This window comes from Oncorhynchus clarkii, chromosome 5, assembly GCF_045791955.1.
Source record: "Oncorhynchus clarkii lewisi isolate Uvic-CL-2024 chromosome 5, UVic_Ocla_1.0, whole genome shotgun sequence".
In the NCBI taxonomy this organism is placed as follows: Eukaryota; Metazoa; Chordata; class Actinopteri; order Salmoniformes; family Salmonidae; genus Oncorhynchus; species Oncorhynchus clarkii.
Window position 1 is genome coordinate 42,043,493 of NC_092151.1, and position 24,692 is coordinate 42,068,184.

Below are 24,692 nucleotides of genomic sequence, written 5' to 3' on the forward strand. Positions count from 1 at the left end.
TCCAGCGACGGTGGGTTTGTGCCCATAGGCAACGTTGTTGCCGGTGATGTCTGGTGAGGACCTGCCTTACAACAGGCCTACAAGCCCTCAGTCCAGCCTCTCTCAGCCTATTGCGGACAGTCTGAGCACTGATGGAGGGATTGTGCATTCCTGGTGTAATTCGAGCAGTTGTTGTTGCCATCCTGTACCTGTCCCGCAGGTGTGATGTTCGGATGTACCAATCCTGTGCAGGTGTTGTTACACGTTGTCTGCCACAGCTGTCCGTCCTGTCTCTCTGTACACTGTCTTAGACGTCTCACAGTACAGACATTGCAAGATATTGCCCTGGCCACATCTCCAGTCCTCATGCCTCCTTGCAGCATGCCTAAGGCACGTTCACGCAGATGAGCAGGGACCCTGGGCATCTTTCTTTTGGTGTTTTTCAGAGTCGGTAGAAAGGCCTCTTTAGTGTCCTAAGTTTTCATAACTGTGACCTTAATTGCCTACCGTCTGAAAGCTGTTAGTGTCTTAACGACCGTTCCACAAGAATGGGAAACCGTGTTTAAACCCTTTTACCATGAAGATCTGTGAAGTTATTTGGATTTTTACGAATGATCTTTGGAAGACAGGGTCCTACAAAAGGGATTTTTTTTTTTTTGCTGAGTTTATATTGAGTATCTGGAGTACTCCTCACAGAGGGGCTGCGGGGCTGTGCAATTGAAACGGGGGGATACAGGGCTCAATTTGAACATGCCGCATGCACACACTCTTGCGCATACTTACACACAAACCTGTGATTTGTGTATACACACACACACACAGATGGTACAGGGTCATCCCATCCACCTGCAGCAGGGCCCAAACTATCTGTTGGATGAGTTTTCTCTCTGTAGATTATAAATGTTCACATCATCTGATTTACAGACAGCATGGTGACCTTTAACCTACATGTACCGTAGTAGTTGAGATCCCCGTCTGTCCCGACTCATGTACATGTGTTTTTAGGTGTCCTGATTTGCCTACTATTTAAGTCATTTATTGAATGGCCCATTGTTAATATGTACATTCAAATGGTTATTCATATGGCTAGCATCTGTCACGATCAGCAGGCGCTACCACTACATCCATTCACTTTGTTCTGTAAATATTCTGATCTAGCTACTGCACCCAATGTGTCTGTGCGGTGTCTGTACGGTGTCTGTGCGTGCGCATAAATTGCTTGTTTGATGGAGATGTTGAGGCGGGCAGCAAATAACGGCGAGAACGGCTATCTAGCTGAACGCTATGTTGCCAGTCTTGTCATGGTATAGAAACTATTGACTAATACTTCTCTGAGAGCAATGGTTTCCGTTGAAATGCCTGTTAAATGTTGTGGTCATGAGTGACTGTTGGTTCACGAAAAGTTAATAAAGGCCTACTGTTTGTGTTGTTGCTGTATTTTGAACCCACCACGGCCCATCTTTTTTTGTCTACACTCTGGACTTGTCCTTCCCTCTGCTGCACCACCCCAATATCACGTAAAGTGATATTGTAGCTCCGTCTGTCTCCCACAGGGATCTGGCTGCCAGGAACTGTCTGGTGGGAGAGAGCAACCTGCTGAAGATCAGCGACTTTGGGATGTCGAGACAAGAGGATGATGGGATATACTCGTCGTCCGGCCTCAAACAGATCCCCATCAAGTGGACGGCTCCAGAGGCATTAAATTATGGTAAAACTGCGTGGCTTTACTTTTTCACCAATTTCGTTATCAAACCTCCAAATAGATTTGTCATTATGTGCTTAACAGCAACACTGGCCTAACCCCATAACACTGGCATAGCCCCATAACACTGGCATAGCCCCATAACACTGGCATAGCCCCATTACACTGGCCTAGCCCCATTACACTGGCCTAACTCCATTACACTGGCCTAACCCCATAACACTGGCTTAACCCCATAACACTGGCCTAACCCCATTACACTGGCCTAACCCCATAACACTGGCCTAACCCCATAACACTGGCCTAACCCCATAACACTGGCCTAACCCCATAACACTGGCCTAGCCCCATAACACTGGCCTAGCCCCATAACACTGGCCTAACCCCATAACACTGGCCTAACCCCATAACACTGGCCTAACCCCATAACACTGGCCTAACCCCATAACACTGGCCTAGCCCCATAACACTGGCCTAGCCCCATAACACTGGCCTAACCCCATAACACTGGCCTAACCCCATAACACTGGCCTAGCCCCATAACACTGGCCTAGCCCCATAACACTGGCCTAGCCCCATTACACTGGCCTAGCCCCATTACACTGGCCTAACCCCATAACACTGGCCTAACCCCATTACACTGGCCTAACCCCATTACACTGGCCTAGCCCCATTACACTGGCCTAGCCCCATTACACTGGCCTAGCCCCATTACACTGGCCTAACCCCATTACACTGGCCTAACCCCATTACACTGGCCTAACCCCATAACACTGGCCTAACCCCATTACACTCACCTAACCCAGCAAAATGCAACTACACTAGTTGGTATTTAGGGACAAAAACAGCTGTTGTGTTTTTTTGGAGTATATGATTTGAAGTCTGCAGAAGGTAGCATAGCTTTTTGATGACACAACATCCCCAACATGTCACCACATTTCTTCTCCAATACATGGTGGCTGAGAGTGTTGTTGTTGTTCCAGGGAGATACAGCTCGGAGAGTGACGTGTGGAGCTATGGGATCCTCCTATGGGAAACGTTTAGTCTCGGAGTGTGTCCTTACCCTGGGATGACCAACCAGCAGGCTAGAGAGCAAGTGGAGAAAGGTAAGAAGACGTCCCTCCGAAGGTTCAGAGTGTCGTCTTGATTTCCTTGTCTGACAGAATATCTGTATTAGCTTGGTAGCCGGATCCGTTTGTGCTTTAGCCAACTCCTCTGTTGTTGATGTTTTTAGGCCAGTGGCCAGAGGAGTATGTGCTCCAGTATTTTGTTGGAGCCTCTTTTTATTTATTTTTTACCTCGACAAGATCGTTTAAACGATTGTATCTTGTGATTTTGCCTGTTTCTAGAGATTTGCTAATGATATCGGACACCACATATCACCATTAGTGGTCTGATGAAGGCATTTCTGACTGGTAACAGTCTTTTAAGAATGAATGAACGGCGTACTAATTAGGTATAAAACTGAAGGTAATGAGGGAACTCAAAAGACTACGCCACCATAATTATGCATTGACCATCGAGTGAGTCATCTGTGTGTTCTCATGTATTGGATTTGGCCTTAGTTTTCCAAGCAATTGTCTCTATGAGCAGTCGTGAAGAGAACCGCATTGGATGGTAATTTGTTTTCCAACCTTATACCCCTGATTATCCTGCCTCGATCCATCCTAGGAAGTTCACTGAAAGTGTGTCTGTCTGTCTTTCACCCCCATCTTAGGCTACAGAATGTCCTGTCCACAAAAGTGCCCTGATGAGGTTTACAAAGTCATGCAGAAGTGCTGGGAGTACAAGCCTGAAAACCGGCCGAAGTTTGCCGACCTTCAGAAAGAACTGGCCTCGGTCAAGAAAAAATAGCACCCAGGTAGGGGAAGGGGGGACCAAGTCATGCATCACCTCCAGGGAATCATCCCCTTACAACCCGAAGTAAACACCACAGAACGTTACGTCCTTGATGCTACTTGTCTTGATTGTATTTACAGTTTATACTTTGTCACAAAATCACTGTGTTATTTGCCTATGCAACTGTTTTGAGCCATTATCGAGGAGAGAGGTCTCTGCTTAGCTTGGATCATTGTCAAAATACGACCGTATTTCTTTTTAAACCTGGTGTTCTTTTATTCCTGTTCCTTTCTTTCACCGCTTACTGAACCTCAGTAAACTTCAGGTATTTTGGAGCAAAACCATGCAAACTTGGAAAGATTATGTGTAAAATACATAACACGATCATGCGCCGTTGCGCGTACAGTGAGCTCCAACCGTACTGGGACAGTGACAAATGATACAAATTATATTTGTGCATTCAGGATTATCTGTAATCGTGGTACCATCCACATTAATACAGAAGTGTTGAGAAGCAAATTATATTCATATTTACAATAAAAGTGACTCCAAAATGGCGCAATACATTATTTACCATTCATTTCTATTGGGCCCAAAATAATCTGAAACAACCACATTAAACAGCAAATGCGTCCACAAACTTGATGTAGACATTGTGTGCTATGAATATGGGACAAAATACTTAACTTTTTACTGTCTTAATTCTTTTGGTGCCCTAAAATGGGGCGACTATGTACAAAAAGTACTGTAATTTCGATTCTCTCAATTTGGATTAAAAAAATACCCTCAAATTAAAGCTGACAGTCTGCACTTTAACCTCAGTCATTGTATCATTTAAAACCCAAAGTGCAGGAGTACAGAGCCAAAACAACAACAAATGTGTCACTGTCCCAATACTTTGAGTTCACTGTATGACTTCTGCTGTTGCTCATCATTCATTCATAGCCACAATAATGAACGTTTTCCAAATGTTTTTTTTAGGGCCCTGAGTTTGGTCCTGTTAAGGTAGCATGATTTATGAGGACGTGAAAAAGGTTTCTGGGGCTCTGTGTAGCTGTGCAACCTCCAAAACAGACAGAAAAGGTAGATGCACTCTGTAGCTCATTTCAGTCTTTAGACAGATTGCGTATGAGTGTTCTGATGTTCTCTTTACCAGCAGATCATACCTAGGGGGTTATTATTGTATGTCTCAAGCTTGACTTTTCGACTTTCCAGGAAGAGAAATACTTCTAGCTGAAAGTCTTGTTTGTGATGATTTTGAGATCAGCTACAATGTCTTTCCAAAGATCAAGTATTCTCTTCACTCACACCATTCAATCTCGGAAACCTTTTCAGTTTAACATAAGGATGAGTGCAATTTGTTACACCACTTTCCTATAATTATTCAGGCTATACAATGCAGAAATATTGCAATATTACTGCCTTAATTATAAAGTGAATGAATGTCTAAGTTGTGTATTTGTAATTAATACAATTTTACTTTGAATTATTTAATTTAAAAGACCCTCCAGATTGCTGCCTCATTTCTAAGTATTGGTCTCGGTCAGTTGTTACAACCTCAATAGTTTTGAATTAGAATGTGTCGTAACTGTACTATTTGACGTTTCGCATTTTGTGTCAAAAACAGTCCGCTGTTACATTAGCCATGACAGTTAAGGAACTCCATGCATTCATTTGTGGTATTTTCTACTTCAAACAGACAATTGTAAATCGTTGAAAGACATTGCATTCAGTAATGTACAGTGAACTAGTTTATTAAGTATACTTAGGGCCAGTTTTATCTGACCATGCATCATGACACGATAAAACTCTGGGACCTAGGGCTCGAATCAATCTGATTCGCAGAAGATCGGCGGTATGGCGTGATTGAAATGTAAAGATCATTTTTAATTGAGCCGACATATGCAGCGTTTACCAGGAATGTTGCCTTTTAAATTTAAAACGTGCTTTACCGTGAATTTACCGCAACACGGATTGAATTCAGCCCCTAGGCCTAGTCAATAACTAGGGGCTCCAGTTTTTCCTGGCTCTTTAGTGAATTAGCTATTGTAGTCGGTCATTCCTCTAAGGCTGCCATGTTGACTCCATTTTGTGCTGACAGTCCAGATGTGTCTTTTTAAAAGCATCTTCTGTGAATTAAACACATCACATCCATCCATCTCACTTCTTGTCTTTTGAATTTTACAAACATTCCTCTTCCTGTATTTTGTAAATACTTGTAGATGCTATAACCTTTTTCTACATTGTTTTTTTGAATACTAATCTGAGAAAAAAAATGCAATCATGCAAATGTAGGTCACTCTTTAGGATGGTTTATTTTGATAAAGAAAACGTTGTCTGCATGATTCATTTGTACATTTTTAGTATGTATAAAAGATATTTGGAAAGATCCTCCTGTTTCCTATCCTCTGTATACAATGTCAAACTCATGACATCCTATGGGTTGCCGTTTGTAGACTGGAGTAACAGTTATTCAGTGGTTTCTCCAGTCAAATTACCTCCAGATTGGTTTTCTTGCGTTCCAGACGAACTAGTTACAGCTTTAGTTGTAAACCCCCAGAAAACCATTGATTTGTACGTGTATTTTTTTATTAACATGGTCTTTAATAACACAAGGTGTAGAATGAAATGGGTGCTTACATCATAACTACTGGTTGATGAGCTCAATATATTTCTGTTTCAACAAATTTAAGGCATACACCTTTTTAGTAACCCTTTTATTTATTTGAGACACTAAAATAGTATCCTCAGCATTTTGTATCAATTTCAGTCTCTTGTTAGTGTATTAAGATATTTGCCAGTGTTTTGTTTTTATATTATTCTCATGCAAAGTGACCAAGTCTAGATTTTCCCATGCGTAGTTGGAGATTCACCTCTACACTACTGGCCAATGCATGATATGCAAACCATTATTACATCGGTGTTGAATGGAATTGTAATTTCTTTTGTTACTCATGTTTTTTTTAGTGACTGTAATTCTGCTTCACAATTCAATGTGAATGCCTCGTGCTGTATCATCGTTTATTTACTCCAAGGCCAACTTTACAGCATTCCAAAGTATGTGCGTTATTGAGCGCTTTTCCTAAAGTATATTGCTAATATTTGAGTCTGTGTCAGACTAATTTAAAGGGCTGGGATATTTATTGCCACTAGAGACCTTTTATATATATTTTGATTGCACCTTTGGCAATGTTAAAGACACGATCAGAAAAGGCACACCTGTTGTGTTCATTGTTTAGCTCAACATGCTTCCCTTTTAATAAAGACACTAAAGTTTAAAAAAAAAAAAGTGGACAATGCACTGGATTTAAGTAATTATCAAATTAATGTTACACGGTTACCCCACTTCAGAGTAAGAATTGAAAAATGTCCTTAACTGTATTTTCCCCTTGTTAATAATCAAATCTCATGTCCTGTTTTTTTTTTAATACTGTGTACTTGCAATAAATCTCTCTTGGCTCTTTGAATTCAATCTCTGAAGTGTTCTGTTTGGGGAGGTGCAGAGATGAATTTCAACAAACCATAATCTTTTAAGTCCATTTTCAGAATACAAATATTTGATCCTGATTTTTTCATTCAACAGGCAACCAGAGGCTTACAAATGGGTAAATTGTATGAGAGATGGTGTGGTGCCTAATCTTTCCCTCGTATAAATGGCTTTTATACAAACTGAGTAAGGAAGTTATTATTTTGATAGACTTCTTGAAGACAAAGCCTTGCCCACACTACAGCCTTTATTGAACACGGGAAACAAAATGAGTACAATAAGGTGCATAATAAGCAGTGCTTTCATCTGTATAAAAAAAAAAAAGTGCATGTAAAATGCGTTAACAAAAATCTGGGCTAAACAAATTGCAATTTCCTATCCTTCATTAAAACACATAACAAAAACTTGATTACACATAATATTTTCTCAGAAAATAAGCCTGAACTGTCACTCTCAGACATGGAACTTGTTAACATGTGCAGAACTAAATAAACCTCACAAAGTGCTAAATTGCAGAGAGGCAGTGACAAAAAAAGTAATAATTTTAATTTAAGCGTTAGAGGCCTCTTATGGCTGTGGATTCACCGTGTTCCGGCTGCGCTGTGATTGGACGGAGGGATGTACTGATCCGACACAAACGAGGTGGGTGCAGGGGTCTCAGCAACAACAGGCAACAGGACGTGACGACAGACAGGGCAAGTCCCAGACTAGAGAGAGAAGATACCATAAGTCAAATCACAGACCAGGTGCTAGACTGATGCCACCATTTAAATTACATGCAAGGTTAGTTTACTTTTTTTTTTAAGACTTCAAAATAAGTAATTATCCACACACACACACACCTTCTGGAGCCAGAGAGTCACGCAGATCTTGTGGAACATGTGGTGGCACGGCAACTGGGTTGCAATCTCATCTTTGACGTACTCACAACAGCAGATGGCACAGCACTGTTCCTGCCCTAGAGAGAGAGAGAGAGAGAGAGAAAGGCAAGGATAAAGATTGAGGGATGCATAGCGAAAGGACAAAGGCTATAAAAAGAGACGCCGAGAAAGGCCCAGTCATACTGACACGGAGACACACAGGAAGTACTAATTGTCAGTGTCAGAGAACGGCGCCGCGCCGTCGATCACTTCATGTTCTACATCCCCAGCCTCAACCACACTGTTTTGTATTCACAGCCCCAAGCATTTACGTTCGAATCGCTAGATCCACGTGCACACAGATGGAATTGTACGCTCCGACACATGGCATGACGAATGGCGGCCATCTTCCCTCAACGCCTGCATTCCGTGATTTATTCCCGAGGACGCCTGGCGTGTCATAAACTTGACGCGGCGCCAGTGCATGAAAATGTTCTTTCCCCCTCTCCCAGTTTCATTATGCATTGCTTTACAGTTACTTCCTGTCGTGGCACCACATCGGCTCTGTAGCAGCGGGATACTGCCATGGGGAACGCGCTGATGTGTTGAGAGATTGTGACACCTCTTTTTTTATGATCCATTTTCTGGCAGAGTTCGCAGACTAATAAACAGAGCTTAAAGTCTTTATACCACTACGTGGCCAAGAGTATGTGGATACCTGCTCCTCAAAGATCTCATTCCAAAATCATGGGCATTAATATAGAGTTGCTCCCCCTATGCTGCTATAACAGCCTCCACTCTTCTGGAAAGGCTTTCCACTAGATGTTGGAACATTGCTGCAGGGACTTGCATTAGTAAGGTCGGACACCGATGTTGGGAGATTAGGCCTGACTCGCAGTCGGCGTTCCAATTCATCCCAAAGGTGTTCGATGGGGTTGAGATCAGGGCTCTGTACAGGCCAGTCAAGTTCTTCACACCGATCGACAAACCATTTCTGTGCTTTGTTCACAGGGCCACTGTCATGTTGAAATAGGAAGGGCCTACCCCAAACGGTTGCCACAAAGTTGGAAGCACAGAATCGTCTAGAATGTCATTGTATGCTCTAGCGTTATGATTTCCCTACACTGGAACTAAGGGGCCTAGACCGAACCATGAAAAACAGCCTCAGACCATTATTCCTCCTCCCCAAACTGGCACTATGCATTGGGGCAGGTAGTGTTCTACTGGCATTCGCCAAACCCAGATTCCTCCATCAATCTGCTAGATGGTGGAGCGTTATTCATCACTCCAGAGACCGTGTTTCCAATGCTCCAGAGTCCAATGGCGGAGAGCTTTACACCACTCCAGCCGACACTAGGCATTGCACATGGTGATCTTAGGCTGCTCGACCATGGAAACCCATTTCATGAAGCTCCCAATGAGATTGCATGGCTGTGTGCTCGATTTTATGCACATATAGCAACGGTGTGGCTAAAATAGCAGAATCCACTAATTTGAAGGTGTCCACATACTTTGTATATATAATATATTAGTTGCTCATTTCTGACTTTCAGACAGTTAGTCTGGACTGGACTGCTGGTTGGCTAAAGGTAAAACTGACTAAAGACCGAGGTTGGGGATTTACAGAGTGGATAGTCCCACTAATTAGGCTACATGTTTTATTTTTATTCTGATACAAAAGGCACTCATCGTGTTGGTATTAAGCACAGCATTACCTAGGCCTATTACAGTAATTAGTGCATGCCAAATTAAAACAACTAATCTTACTCGTTCCACCACTGAAAATATGGCTTTGCTTGAGCATTTTCAAAGGTAATTCGGAATTTCAACATTGACCAATGAATGGAATTCTTTACAGTATTGCACATTCAGACGTATTTAGCTACTTACACCCAGAAAGATCTCCATTTCCCCCCCCCCCCCCCAATGCAAAGTGGGCAATTGCACACATTAACAATACAGCCAATTCAAAAAGGAGCGAAGGGAAGGGCTAGTCTGTTAGGACAAGATGTGGCCCTACCACTGTGAACTTACCACTGTGGTCCTCCAATATGGTGATCTGAGGCAGACACTCGATGATCTGTTCTGTAGCAGGAGGGTGAGCCTGCTCCACGTCGATGGACAGAGACTCAAGGTGGGCTAAAGCCGCCTGTGAACCAAACAGAAGAACATTAGGTGCCAACGTCCCTACGCGGTAGTTACACATTTTTTAGGAATGTGTCTCGATGTTGTACAAGACCGCAACACGGTCTGTCAACGTAGGGTGGCACCATCTTGAAACGCACGTTTGACGCAAACCTTTGAGAGATGGAATGGTGTTTAACAGATATGGTCCTAAGATGCTTCCGTCTGCACTTCAGTGACTCGGGTCATTGTAGGCAAGGCAAACCAGTTATCACCATTTCCCAATGATCAAAATAAATAAAAATCACAGCACATCGACTCATTCAGCAGTTTTTACCTGATTAGGTAGAATCCTATTGGAAATGAATGTTGAAAGTTCCATTCATATTTCTGAAACAAGGTGAAAATTATGCCGTTCTGCTTCCTGTTGTCAAAACACTGTTTTGAAGTGTCCAAATCAATAGTCAATACACAGAAACAGTTTGTGATATATTGAAAACCTAAACATAAAAACGTACAACCTACCCATACATGTGCCACAACAGTAATCAGATTACTCATATTTTATTAAAACTAGCCCCATAAACTGCATATGCAAAAAATAAAAAATAAATTGATGTGGCAATAAAATCAAATGTCGATTAGGGGGGAAATCAGATTGTATGCACTGTTGAAACTAACCCCCCCTCCCCCCAAAAAATGGAAACTGGAGATATTTTTTACATCACTGGTTAGAGAACAACCTGCAGAAGACTGTCGGCTACATTTTAAAGTGTTCGATTTTGATAAGGGTGTTGCAAATAAATGAAGGGAAATACTTTTGTCGATTACTCGTATCGATATCACATTGAAATCAATAGAGCGAGTGGAGCGGGGAAAATCCGGTTGCACGTCCTATAAAAACTAGCACAGCTCAACAACAAAAAACACACGGTTTGAAAAATGTATAATTCACTGGTAGAAAACAGCCAGCTGAACTGATGCCAACGCGGTAAGTGTAACGCAATACTTTTGTTAAATCGCTCATATCGATTACACATGGAAACCAATAGAGCGGGGGGCAAAACGTTTGGGTTGTATGTGCTGTTTAAACATGCATTATACAAAAGGGTTCTATCTATATTTTGGAATGGCAGACGTACATTTTGGGAGGCTGCCATCACAGAAAATGGAACAAACCACTCAATGAATCACGACCCGCAACAGGATATCAACAGTGACAACGGTTGGCTGCTATTTCAGTGATAGTTTGTCAAATCCGTGTATTGGTGTGTCACTTTTATAGAGAGGCCGCCCAGAATTGTTCTCTAGTCTGTCCTTTTAAATTAGAAAATGACAAATCTAAATAAAAAAGGTACAAAATCAAAGACATTGATCTGTTTTAAGCAATACATCGTGATTATTAAACTTTTATACTAACAAAAATAATGTGTAATTCCCCCCAATTCAATGTGTTCAAAACGTGAGCTTGTCTAATGTAGTAACACATATTGTCCAAATCAAGGAAAGTAGCAGAACATAAAAATGGAAAAAATAATTCCATATTTCATTTTAGGATGACCGTAAGTGAAGCAAACTTGCAAAAATGTTACAGTAACCACACTGTATTTTCACTAGTTTCACCATTTAGAGACGATCATCATTTAAAATAAATATATATATATATATATATCATGCAGAATTTAACCAGGTGCTCTAGAATGAGATCCCATAGTGACTACGCAGCAGTGCAGTCGCTGTCCCTTGAAGAGTCTAGGACTTGGGCCTTACCTCCATAGCTTGGGCAAGGCGCTCTTCAAGAGCCATGTATGTGAGGAGCTGAGGATCCACATAGGAAATAGCCTGAGCCATCCCAAAGCCCTCTCCAAAGTCATCTAGCAACCTAAGATGAAGCCAAACAAAATGCATTTAATTGTGCTGATTTCTCTCATAACAATAGCATACCATGTCAATTCTTCCTGGTCAGTTCACATGGTCAGAGAAAACTCCTGGCTTTACATACAGCTTACATTTAGGAAGTGAAACTACCATGTTGTGAAAGTCAACAGAGTACAGGCAAATATTCCCACCTCCGGGAAACAAAGCATCCATTTTCTATGATGAGAATTTCAAGAAATTCGAGATGCATTGCTTCTCGACAGACATGGCTATAATTCAAACTTGAGAAATTCTCAGATCTTGAACACTGCCTCTGGAGGGATGCGCAAGACACTCGCTGGACATTTGCCCCCCTCTAAGCAGGGCAGTAGAAACAGAATTGTCTAGCTGAGTCCAAAATTCATACAGTAGAAATACTAATAGCATAGCAATGTTTTTGAAACAGCTGAAATGTAATATAGACATTATCACTATATTTGAGACTTGTTTCCAGTGGCAACCCATCATTCAGGGCAGGTGGGGCAGAGAAATTAGAGATAAAATGTATCGGTGCTCGTCGGCCATTGGACATAAACATTACAAGTTAGAAGTCGAATATTCAACAATGAGCAGTTTGGAAGGAATCAGTAGCTAACTACAAGCGTGGCAAAGCAATCACTAGCCTGCTATTCGGTGCATAGCGCTTGTGGTCCAAGTCTTGGTTTAAGTGTCTCTTTTCAAAGCTTAAAAAGTATAAAAACAGTCGACACCATGGGCCAGAAAAGGTTGAATACATTGACCATGTTGTCAATCCAGCATGACTTCTGCCGCGTTCAAAACTCCTGGAAACTTGTAAGTCTTAGACTTCAATGAGTTTAAAACAACTGGGAAATAAAAAAATATGTAAAAAGGGGGGGAGAACGCTTAAAAACGGTCAACCAACTTGGAATTCCAAGTTGGGAACTCGGGCCTCTTTCTAGAGCTCCGACCTGAAGATCCCCGGCGTCATGATTCAACCGTGTTTTTTTCAGATTTCCCAGTTGTCTTGAACGCAACATGAATCCAGAGAATGCCAGACTTTGATGACACGATTTGCCCACAAGAAGGACCGCCGCACCACCTTCCTGTTCAAGTGAGCACAGTAAGGCGAGTCCAAAAATGACTTATATGCTACTGCATAAATGTAATATGCCAGGGAAATGTGTACTGTACTTCGCTCATTAATGTCTTAATCGAAATTCTGGATTGCCTCTTATCTGCTCGGTGTCCCCTTATGACATAATTGGTACAGATCAATTGTCAGGAGAAACCACATTTTAATGAGGCTGAATGAACGGTTCTGCTGCCAGACAAGGCTCCACTGATGTAGTAGTGGTAAGGATTCACTCCATGGTGCTGAAAATAAAGCTCCTCTGTTGGGACAGCTTTATGTAGGTCCTAACAGTTTGGTGGGCACCGTTTGTCACCGTTATTGTGCAATGAATGTATTGTTTAGTGTTGTGTTATGGCTTTTCTGGCATTTTTTGTATTTATTTAACTACGTAAGTCAGTTGAAAATAAATTCTTATTTACAATGACCGCCTACTCCGGCCAAACCCGGACGGCGCTGGGCTAATTGTGTGCCGCCTTATGGGACTCCCAATCACGGCTGGCTGTGATACAGCCTGGAATCGAACCAGGGTCTGTAGTGACACCTCTAGCACTGAGATGCAGGGCCTTAGACCGCAGCGCCATTAAGGAGCCCCCAGAATTCAGAACAGCCCATGTTCTAAATTCTGTCGCTGTGGATTTCAAAAAGTGCTGAACAAATAGCACCCATCTAAAAAAACAAAATAATAATGGGGAGTTTTCCCCACCAAGATTTACATGCTAAAAAAAAAATTTAAAAAATCGCCACTGCTTGTTTTATTGAGTTACATTCTGAAATTGCCACCGTATCCCTAAGGGACGCTCAACAGTGTTCCCCCCACTGGCTGCTCTGACCCACTGCCCAGGCAAGAACTCCAGGGGAATCATCAACATTCTCGTCACAATTTTGCATTTACCTCATACAATAACTTCCACGATATTGATTAAATAAAGCTGGGTTTGTTCTCGGGTAACTTTAATACGCTAAAACCGTACATGTATATTCATGTGAGAGGGGTAATGCTAACATTGCTAGCTAGCAGTGTTATTGTCTTGCAAGCTACATTTAGCTAACGCTTGTACGAACAAGAAAATATAAACTGTCATTGTCCGCACATTATTCAAGGCTGTAATATGGTTTGGTAGCATTATTAATGTGAACCCAATATGTTTGAGGAAAAGTTGCTCACATTCGTTGAATAGTTTGCAAGCTTACTGCCAGCCACAACCAAAGGTTAGGCAAGGATGTACTGGAAATTGAAAAGTGTTCCAAAGTATGTAAATTAGAAACCTGTCAAGCTGCCTCCTCTTAAAATATTTGTCAATGAGAATAGCCTCTAACCACAAAAGAGCCTTAAATTATACACGCCGTGTAGAAAACATTAGGAACACCTTCCTAATATTGACCTCAGAACAGCCTCAATTCGCCGGGGCATGAACTCTACAGGGTGTCGAAAGAGTCATGGTTGAGTCCCATGCTTCCCACAGTTGTGTCAAACAGGCTGGATGTCCTTTGGGTGGGGGACCATTCTTGATACACACGGGAAACTTGAGCGTGACAAAACCCAGCAGTGTTACAGTTCTTGACACACTCTAACCGGTGCGCCTGGCACTTACCATACCCCCTGGAAAGTCTGTCATGGAAGGTGCTCCTAATGTTTTGGACACTCAGTGCAACTCTCGCAATTTGGAGTAGAAAGCTTCATGTTTCCCCCACCTCCACTCAGCATCCAGGTCCTCGCTCATGCTGGAGTCATCCTCCAGGTTGTTGTTGCCGTCAAGGATGAAGAGGCCCGGGTGGACAAAGTGACTCATGCCATCGGGGTCTTCGTCACTACTGCTGCCCGCCTCGCCGTTGTACATCAACCAAGGAATCTCCCCCTCCTCCAAAGGTGGAGGCTCCCTGCACACACAAGGGCTATGTTCATTGGGCACCAGACAGAAGAGAAGGGACTGAAACGGGGAGGAACTTGTCCAATAAGGAACACTGATTTTCATTGTGGCAAACCAAGTTTTCACCTTGCAACTGAAAATAATAAAAAGTGTATGTACTAGAAAACATAGGCTATGCAACTCGCTATTTATCAAGCTACACACATATGCAAACAAGCCAGAGCTACTGTACATCTTAGCTACTTAACTCATCAAAATCAATATCCACGGGAATGATTCAGCCTGCCTCAACGGATTTAAGGTAAGACCTTGCTTGGACACAGTGTGCTGCTGTGGCACTTAGCTTAATCGTCATTCCAGTCCACACCCTGGTTCAACATCACAGCAGTCACACATGGAGATGTGCATCTGAGGGCTGGCGGTGCTTACCAATGAAATTCTATATACATACAGTTGACTGATGAATGCAAAGTCTAAGTGCAGTGGTCCCCAGTCTCAATTTGAATAGTTTCTATTTAACTACTCCAGATAATTACTCATGTCTGCCTTGCTCCAGGTTAGTGCATATGCATTTAGACCAGTCTCAAGCAATTGATTTATCAGGATTTATCAGGAGTGAACTGTGTATAAGGCCTGTATCATCATGGTGTATTTATCAGGAGTAAACTGTATATAAGGCATGTGTTATGGCGCTTACGCAGGGGGCAGGCTGAGCTCGGGTACGTCCTCCAGACTGCTGCTGTTGCTGATGTGCAGCTCGTCCAGGCCGGGTAGAGTCTCCCAGCTTTTCTGACGCTCCGTCTCCAGGCCAGAGTCCGACGTCCACGAGGCTGCCCACTCCCCCTCGCTGCACTCCGAGCTGCAGATACACACGCGCACAGATGTGTAAACACGCACGCACACACACACACTTCCTCCTAGTAAACACCAACCAATCCGCTAGCAGAGGTCTTAGCAGTAAACACAAGACCTTCGCGAGCAACCTTTGCTTCCTCAATCCCCAGTTAATACTTTATCAGGACAACAGAGAGCTTCGTATTCACACACTTTCCCAGAAAGGCTTAATAATATTGCGAGTTGCAATGTCATGGCTCAGAGATCTCGAAAATGGCCGGTCTACTTTTATGAATAACTCCCAAGTGCAGACAATCTATACTGCTAATGTTTAACTGACGTTTCCCCATCACCGCAATCCAATCCTTATGATTAGATTTCACTGACCGTATACACACACACTCGCTGTGCGTTTTGTCATATTTTACTAGGCTCCAAGACCAATAACAAAAAGGTACTATGTAAAAAAAAATGTGTATTACAATACCTTTCCTCAGCCTTCATGAAAGGAGCACATGTCTCATTGAAATCCTCCAGATCTTCCCAGATCTCATCTTCCTCATCTGAATGAATTTTGCTACCAGCATCTCCATGTTCACGCCACCTCTCTATAGGGCTAAACCCATTCGACTCAGTCTGAGGAAAATCAAAGAGCATCTCCTGGTTTGGCCTTTCTGTTTGCGTCAGAAAGAAAGGAGGTGCAGACACACACTTGGTCTTACTGGCCTGCTTGGCTAAGCCAGAGTCTACCTCCTCGCGGTGAGAACTCTTCCTCTTCTCCAGGTGTGTTTCACTCGTCTGCTTACGAATTTTGGGCCTCACCACCATCTCCGACTGTGTCTCTCTCTGGTTGTCGTTCCCCGGCTCAGCAGGCCCTTTGGGACCGATGGGAGAGCCACCGGCTGCTAGGTCATCTGGTATATGGTGGTCCTCAGTGCCGTTTTCCATGTAATCTGTTGCGTTGTGTTCCGATATATTCCTATCAGGAGGGGGTTCCTCTGTGTTTGAATCCGATTTAGGATCCGTTCTAGAATCTTTCACTGACTCAGTGTCTCTGAGGGAATAGTCCGTCCCTTCACACGATTTTGTATACAAATACGAGTGCAAACCGCTGAGATAGTCAAACTCCTTGCCCAGCTCGAAGATCATATCATCCAGTCTTTTCTGGAGACCGTGAGACAGGTCGGAGCTCTGCCCCTCCTCCTCCTCGCCTCCACTACTGTCCGGCTCATAAGCATCAATATTTACAAAGCTCAATACGCTAGAATTAGATGGGTTAGTGTCCTCGGAGTTAGGCCACGCACTGGCCTCAGCACTTTTCTTCAAGACATTTTGGTCCTGGTCACAGGCTACAGGTTGGTCACTCTTTAGTTTCTTGTAATGGACGGAGAGGGCTTCCGATGGCTTCCTAGAAGTTGACTGTTTCTTGTGGGGAGGATCTTTGCCAGATTTGGCTTTTACTTCTGGGCGAACCGAACTCGATGACACAGGAAAGCTGGTGTGAAGCGTCGAGGACATGTTCCCTTTTGAAGCTAGAGGAGGAGAGGGAGGCATTTAGTCACAGCTAAATAAAACACAACCAAAACGTCTACCATGACTTGTCAATACACAATGATTACACTTGTTGAAAGAGAAAGGAAGAGAGAGAGACAATAGAGCAAAGACAGAAAAGAGCAGTCCTTGTTTTCTGAATACAGATATAGCGTGCAGCAGCTCCAAGCAGACATATTTTATTAAAAAGCAGAATAAGGGATTCATAGGCTTAGCTGCTTGCTCACACTGCATTCCATGTCACAGGATAAATCAATCCAAACCTCAATCTATGCAGTACTCACTCACATGCTGCCGACTACCCTACACAATCTGCTTAATGGTCTGCCATGGATGATGTCACAAAAACAATAAACACAACTTTCATTGATTTGCCGATCTTGTTATCATTGCTAACATGCAGAAATATAGACCTGTATCATTGCTTGAAAGAGAAAAATATGCTCTTCAGACTCAAATAGCCTACATCTTGTCCCTTAGCTAATCAATGCACTGCAAATGGGACTTGAGATGGAGCATAATAGATGTATTTGCACCGTGAACGTACGTATGGAATGCGCTCTGTGAACACCGTCCATTTCCGTAGCTGGCCAATCCTCCACACTGGCTGGGTTCCTGTGCTTGGCAGAGGTTGGACGGAAGCTAACGTATGCATGCCTCCTGCCGTATCTCCTTCCTGTTATTGTGTGATATCCAACAGCCGGTTTGGGCCAGGCTGGCTTGCCAGCTTCCTGACCCATCACTAGAGAGAGAGGAAATAACAACATTGAAATACACAGCTTCAAAACTAAAAGCTGCAAACAGAGTGACTGATGGTTTAATCGAAACCTGAAAGTAGACAAATTGTGTGAAAAGAGGGGAGGGTGAGAAACTGCAACTTTGAGCTTTGATCCATACAAAATACAGCACAGTAAAGATACAAGAAACATTGCTGCAAGCCATTACGGTTGTGGTGGGCTTCTTTACACTTAAAATCTGTCTGGAAATGTTGTCAAAGGAAAGCAAAAACACTCAAATATGATTAACATGGCATGAAAGAAAAGTAAACCGCCATGGTCTTGCTAAAATTCTTGTTCATCTACAAATGTGACCAAAATTGGAGATAAATGTAAAAGGCAGAATGTATATACACCATCAAATTCAGTACTACCAGCAGTGCTACGAAATTATCCAAAGAAAGAATGATATATCTCTGGCTGGGTTCAAATAAAATGTTTTGTCACATGTGCCGAATACAACAGGTGTAGTAGACCTTCCTGTGAAATGCTTACTTACAAGCCCTTAACCAACAATGCAGTTCAAGAAAAGGGGTAACAAAATGTTTTTAAATAAAGTACAAAAATAAAATAAGTGATACCGAGGCTCTATACAGGGGGTACCGGTACCGAGTCAATGTGCGGGGGGGTACAGGTTAGTCAAGGTAATTTATACATTTATTTTACCTTTATTTACTAGGCAAGTCAGTCAAGAACAAATTCTTATTTTCAATGACAACCTAGGAACAGTGGGTTAACTGTCTGTTCAGGGTCAGAAAGACAGATTTGTACTTTGTCAGCTCGGGGATTTGAACTTGGTTACTAGTCCAACGCTCTAACCACTAGGCTACCCTGCCGCCCCATGTACATGTAGGCAGTGGTGGAAAAAGTACCCAAATGTCATACTTGTGTAAAAGTAAAGATACATTCATAGAAAATGACAGGTGAAAGTCACCCAGTAAAATACTACTTGAGTAAACATCTAAAAGTATTTGGTTTAAAATATACTTAAGTATCAAAAGTATAAATCATTTCAAATTGCTTAAGATCAGATTTTCTTTTTTTATTTGTATTATTTACAAAATAGCCAGTGGTACACTACAACATACTTCATTTGTAAATTATGTCTGCATGTGTTTATTGAGTCCTCCACTTCAGAGCCAGTAGGGATGACCAGGGATGTTCTCTTGATAGGTGTGTGAATTGGATCACTTTCCTGTCCTGCTAAGCATTAAAAATGTAACGAGTACTTTTGGATGTCAGAAAATGTATGGAGTAATAAGTACATTATTTTCTTTAGGAAATAAGTGAAGTAAAAGTAGTCAAAAAACAGTAACTTAAAAGTACAGATAACAAAAAAACTACTTAAATAGTACTTTAAAGTATTCTTTACACCACTGCATGTAGGTAGGGGTAAATAGATAGTAAACAGCAAGTAGCAGCAGTGTAAATAGGGAGAGGGGGTTCAATGTAAATAGTCCAGGTGGCCATTTGATTAATTGTTCTGCAGTCTTATGGCTTGGGGGGGTAGAAGCATTTAAGGAGCCTTTCACCTAGACTTGGCACTCCGATACTGCTTGCCATGCAGTAGCAGAGAGAACAGTCTATGACTTGGCTGACTGGTGTCTGACAATTTTCTGGGCCTTCCAGTGGTTAAGTTTGTTAACATTTCGTTGCATAACAGAACATGCATTATTTGTATCATCATCATCATCATCATGCATGCCTTGTGGAAGTAACCAGCAACATTACATGCGTAAGGTGCAACATGATTTAATAGCCAGCTAATGGTAAACAAACATTTAGCTAGATTATGGCGCTAACTAGACGGCCCTGATTGAAACGGAATAAGCAATACTGTTGCTTGTTAGCTAGCAAGCTGAATAATTACTGCAACCGGCTTGCCAATGTTGTCTTGCTTGGTTACAAAGTTATTTTCATGACGTCATTAGCTTGCTAGCTAATTGCACCCAAGCAAAAATGTAGCTAACTTACGATTCAGATTCGTTGTTTAATAGTCACATGTACAGGGTTCCAGGTGTGATTGCAGGGTAGCGCTCCAACAAGTGAAATCAAATCTAAATAAACATGTCCATTGGGGGTGGAGGCAGAGTAAAGACTTGATGAGGTGGAAATTGCTGATAATATGGGGGGCAGAGTGACCCTCGAGGGGTTGTACTTGTAAGGGCCAAGTGAAAAAAATAAATACAAATAAATAAATATCAATAATACACGTATTAATAACTGCAACATTGATGAATGTCGTTTGGGTACGGGCAGAGTAAAAATCCGTTGTGGGGGAATAGCAGGGGAGAGCAGGTAACGCGTTAGCTAACTTAGCTGACTAACGTTAGTGGTGGCTATTCAGCAGCCTGATGTGATGGTCTGAAGGTAGAAACGATTGGTCCCGATACGATAACAGTAACGTTAGTCAATATAGCTGATTATTAGTGCGTGTATTTTCACAAGATAACATTTTTATTTGTAGATGGAACTTGGAAAAACGCTTGGCCCTGGCCTAACGTTGGCTAACTAACTGTGTTGTGTTAAGCTAGCTAACGTTAGCTTGTCAAAAAAAAAAAGAAGCTTCCCTCTTCTGGTTGTCAACAAGGCATGCAGTAAACTAGTTGGCTACTGTAGCAATTTTCAAACGGCAAGGGACAAAACATTTCAGATGTTATCAATCAAACATTATCGATCACCTTATTTTCAACTAGCTTGCTTATTTTAACCAATATCAAATACAAAATAATGGTCGTATTACCTGTCCCGACACTTCCTCTCCGTCCGAAACTGCGAACAAACCTATAAGCCAACGTCATCCGCAAAGAGTGTCATCTGACTGGCTTTCTCCAATCAGAATGTCCGAGACTGCATTTGCAACATCAGTAGTGAGGAGTAGGAGTACGCCTTTTCAAACATCGTTTTAAGCTTTGTTTTACTATTTACATTTACAGCTGATTCCGGGATTGTATATCGATTCGATACTTAAATATTTGTCATCCGGTGTATTCGTTTCAGTCTCTGAATTGCTTAATATAACTTTTAGCCGCCAGCTCCTGATATCAGGGCATTTCCTGAATTTGCCTAGTGCGCATGTGCGCCCAGAAGTATATCCAGTCCGGAGCTCGTTTTCCATGTTTTTTAAAATATATATTATTTTTATTATGAACACAATAAATACAAAAAACTGAAATATACAAACAAGAGTACATAAACCTAACAGACAGGAGGGGTATTACATATCAAGATTCATTTTCAATTGGTTAAATACTTTTATGGTGGGTGCGTATTGCTTTTTTGTTTTTACATTTACTGATCATTTCAAAATAATATTTACATTTTATCTTAAATAATGTGAAAAGGGGTTTGTTCTCTGCCCACTTCATTTTATGGATAAAGAATCTTCCATGAAAGATAAACAAATTAACCATGAAAGTTAAGTCAGGGTCCATATCATTTGGATAAAAATAAAGCATAATATCAGAGTCTCTCAGATTACCATTAATAGTTGTTTCTTTTCAAATCAAATCTTCTAACTCACTCCAAAATCTTCTGACATAAGAACAGTCCCAAAATAAATGGTCAAGTTTCTGGGTCACAACCACAAAATACACATTTGTTATCAATAGCTATTTTAAATCTATGTATAATAAAGGTCTTTACAGGGTAGAATCTATGAATGAGTTTGCGTGATACTTCCGTCACCTTATTAGATATACAATATTTTCCAGACAACAACAAAACTGAAATACATCGGGGCGGCAGGGTAGCCTAGTGGTTAGAGCGTTGGACAAGGTACAAATCTGTTAACCCACTAGGCCGTCACTAGGCCGTCATTGAAAATAAGAATTTCTTCTTAACTGACTTGCCTAGTTAAATAAAAGTTAAAAATTAAAACTTGTCCTAGCTCTACATTTCAGCAGAGGGAATAGTAACATAGTTTCCTTATTGTACATTGTACAATTGTTATTGTACAATTCCGAATGCTCAATAATTTTTTTTAGATAGTATCTAAAGAAAATTGATACAATTTGATACATTTTTTTTTATTTTTTACATACTATCCAAACATTCTGATATACTATCTCGAAATGTGGACTTACTTATCTCAAAATGTTTAGATAGTGTCAACTTTTTTTATGGGGGTGGGAATGAGCTTCTATATGATCTGGCTAATAATGGGAGCCTCAAGGGGAAAAAAATGGGCCGGTGTGGGGGCCAAGGTGGATGAATGAAGGCTAAAGAGGTTGCATAGAAATCTGTTCCCAACTCAGCTTGAGTTCCAAGCCAAGCAAGGGATGGGGATCCTAGAAGCTTGCTTTACAAAAAATTCCGACATTGCAGCGTTAATCGATTGAGTAAAGCGAGAGGAACGTGCAATTCTTTGCGTTACAAGTTTCCTTTGTGAATGTAATCTGACATTGCAGCAAAATTCATTAAGTTATTTAAACGAATAAATGATTGACTGACAAATCTAGATGATTTGATCTTGATGATATAATTACATTTCTTTAACAACTAGTAGTTGTATTAATACTAGTATTATTAGTAGTATTAGCCTAATATAAATAGTTGATAATTTACACTCCGAATTACCCCATTAATCTATCCATATCTTTTTGTACCTGTTAAATTTGATCCAAATTATATTTTTCGTCACCAAATGATGTCAGAGGAGGCGTATGCAAGTTTCGGTTCTCCTGTGCCCTACTGGGCTACTACTATGGCCCGGAGAGAGAGAAGGGAGACGTTTCTCAGCTGTGAGATTACATTCACAAAGGAAACTTGTAACGCAAAGAATTGCACGTTCCTCTCGCTTTACTCAATCGATTACTGCTGAGTGAAATGTGTGGCGTTTTCAATTTTATTTGCTTATCTCAATCTTACAATCAGAATGGAGTAAGAAATGATTTTTTTTTGTCGGTGGCTTGTCTATTTCCGCAGATGCTGTTGACGTTTGCAATGAAATAGCGTCACATCTTTCTCTCTTTTTCTATTCCAAATGTTGAAAATATAAACGCGATCAAGTAGAAGCTGGCATTTGGACAGCCTGGAATCATCAGTGGCGCGCGCTGAACATGCCCATGCAGCTGTTTTCATGAGGTCTCTGGTGTTTTCTGGAGTTAATGACCAAGTTGTGGCATCACAAATGAATCATTGGAGGCGTGTTTTCTGGAAGATACTACAGTGGGATAAGGGCAATGATCGCAAAACGATGGAGATGGAAACGTTTACGCATTGTGCGCTGGACTAAAAACGCAGTAACGCACGACTTTACCTGTGCGCCACAAATGAAAGTTGTGAGTCGGTAGGCGGCGCACGTTCATACCATATGCTTTTCACTTCCTCGCTTAATTTGAACAGAAAACAAATACAGGAAGGAGACGGGGTCGATGTGCTGAATCACACTAATCTTTCACACTAAAACTTTGCGACTGACGACGCAGTCTGTGGTTCAAGCTACCTTTGGGTGACAGATCCAGCTTTTTAAAGTTTATTGTACATAGGAGGGAATGTCAACAATTATGTAAGTTCCGTAGTAACACATTAAAGCAGAATGTTTTACTATTTTATAAAAGAGTTTTAGGAATAGCATAGACATTTTCCGATCCTCGCCGCGGAGTCAAGACATCGACCATTCGCAGAGGGGCATTTACATGACTATAGGTTATTGCTGTCACTCAATGCGATCAACTTCGATTCATCTGGCAGTATCGATTGTAAATGATGATAAGGCTCAATCGGCAAGTCACTGTTTTTGGCAGTGCCATATTTTGTGTAGTGGTCTTCTCATTGTACCTGATGCTGGATCACCTGCAATTAGACAATACCAAAAGTCCAAACAACGGTGGGGATAGATTGCAAAATGTAAGTCTGACTTATTTTCCGTAAGATATAGCCTATGACTGATGAACCTTGTTTTTACATAGTTGCACAAATATTAATGAATTTGTAAAGTAGCCTATTTCCTCAAAATCGTATCAACTGCTACTGTGTAGATAACTGGTGTTGATTGGCTGCTGTAGGCATGGGCACGGTTAGTAGGCCAACTAGTAGTTTTTTCATTGTTACAATGTACCAACGTTCTAGACAATGTTTAACAGTTTTCGCTTCCCGACAGGAAACACATTTGCAACTGTAGCCATGATATAGTTATCGTCTTGAAACAGAAATGGTTCCAATAAACACAAGTGTATGACTTTTCTTGGAAATCCTAGGGCCATTTTCATTTTGAGATCTTGATATCGTGGGGTTGTGTATTTCTAGGCAATCGGGTTGCCTCCCACAATAACAATGTTCCAGCATAATCTACACCCTCTTATTATACACCTATTTTGCGCCTAGTGCTATTGCCCAAGGTATGGGATATCGAGACTAAGTGAAACTGGTAAAAGTGTACATGTTTGTGCAACAAGAAGGTGACTGACCTCTTGTTATCTCTTTATTCGTCATTTCCACTTCCTTTCATTGAGGGCTTAACAATTAACCCTATATATGCGTTGACACTTTGGATTTGTGTGTAATATAGTATGCTATATTTGTCACCATGGAGGACATACCCATAGGTCCTCGTTTTGGTAACAGTATAATAAGGTTACTTTTATTAAGGGTTTACAATTAGTTTATTGACTGTCAATTGACTGTCATAACTCATTTATCAACGGTTATTGCATAATAAT

General features: G+C 41.4%; 3 protein-coding genes across 7 annotated transcripts in view; 2 read left to right on the top strand and 1 right to left on the bottom strand.

Moving 5' to 3' along the window:
• The window catches only part of LOC139408863 (fer (fps/fes related) tyrosine kinase), a 34,325-nt gene extending 27,338 nt beyond the window's left edge, over nucleotides 1–6,987 (top strand). For both annotated transcript variants that reach the window (XM_071153263.1, XM_071153264.1), the window contains exons 17-19: nucleotides 1,533–1,687; nucleotides 2,665–2,787; nucleotides 3,399–6,987. In XM_071153263.1, the coding sequence (XP_071009364.1) occupies nucleotides 1,533–1,687; nucleotides 2,665–2,787; nucleotides 3,399–3,535 (415 nt within the window). In that variant the 3' untranslated portion in view covers nucleotides 3,536–6,987. The remainder of the gene's footprint in view (nucleotides 1–1,532; nucleotides 1,688–2,664; nucleotides 2,788–3,398) is intronic.
• Nucleotides 6,988–7,236: 249 nt separating this feature from the next.
• LOC139408864 (praja ring finger ubiquitin ligase 2) lies at nucleotides 7,237–20,922 on the bottom strand. 3 transcript variants are annotated; one of them, XM_071153266.1, is made up of 11 exons: nucleotides 20,774–20,791; nucleotides 20,005–20,087; nucleotides 19,119–19,230; nucleotides 17,802–17,996; nucleotides 16,191–17,235; nucleotides 15,567–15,728; nucleotides 14,694–14,879; nucleotides 11,762–11,873; nucleotides 9,902–10,016; nucleotides 7,850–7,965; nucleotides 7,237–7,714 (listed from the first exon to the last, which is right to left on the bottom strand). In XM_071153266.1, coding segments are annotated over exons 3-11 (2,058 nt in total). In that variant the 5' UTR covers nucleotides 19,120–19,230; nucleotides 20,005–20,087; nucleotides 20,774–20,791; the 3' UTR covers nucleotides 7,237–7,588. The 3 variants fall into 3 exon arrangements, with proteins under 3 accessions (XP_071009367.1, XP_071009368.1, XP_071009366.1); XM_071153267.1 differs by lacking the exon at nucleotides 19,119–19,230 and having other exon boundaries at nucleotides 20,774–20,830; XM_071153265.1 differs by lacking the exons at nucleotides 19,119–19,230; nucleotides 20,005–20,087 and having other exon boundaries at nucleotides 20,774–20,922.
• A 1,804-nt stretch (nucleotides 20,923–22,726) lies between these two features.
• LOC139408866 (alpha-mannosidase 2-like) overlaps nucleotides 22,727–24,692 on the top strand; it is a 77,525-nt gene continuing 75,559 nt past the window's right edge. Inside the window, exon 1 of one of the 2 annotated variants that reach the window (XM_071153268.1) lies at nucleotides 22,727–23,880. In XM_071153268.1, the coding sequence (XP_071009369.1) occupies nucleotides 23,737–23,880 (144 nt within the window). In that variant the 5' untranslated portion in view covers nucleotides 22,727–23,736. The remainder of the gene's footprint in view (nucleotides 23,881–24,692) is intronic. The other variant, XM_071153269.1, reaches the window with a different exon arrangement.

Coding starts and splice junctions, on each gene's coding strand:
- LOC139408864 (XM_071153265.1), bottom strand. CDS start 20,831: ATGACGTTGGCTTATAGGTTTGTTCGCAGTTTCGGACGGAGAGGAAGT. Junction 7,966..9,901: donor CATATTGGAGGACCACAGTG/GTAAGTTCACAG, acceptor CTCTCTCTCTAG/GGCAGGAACAGTGCTGTGCC. Junction 7,715..7,849: donor TGACTCTCTGGCTCCAGAAG/GTGTGTGTGTGT, acceptor TTCTCTCTCTAG/TCTGGGACTTGCCCTGTCTG.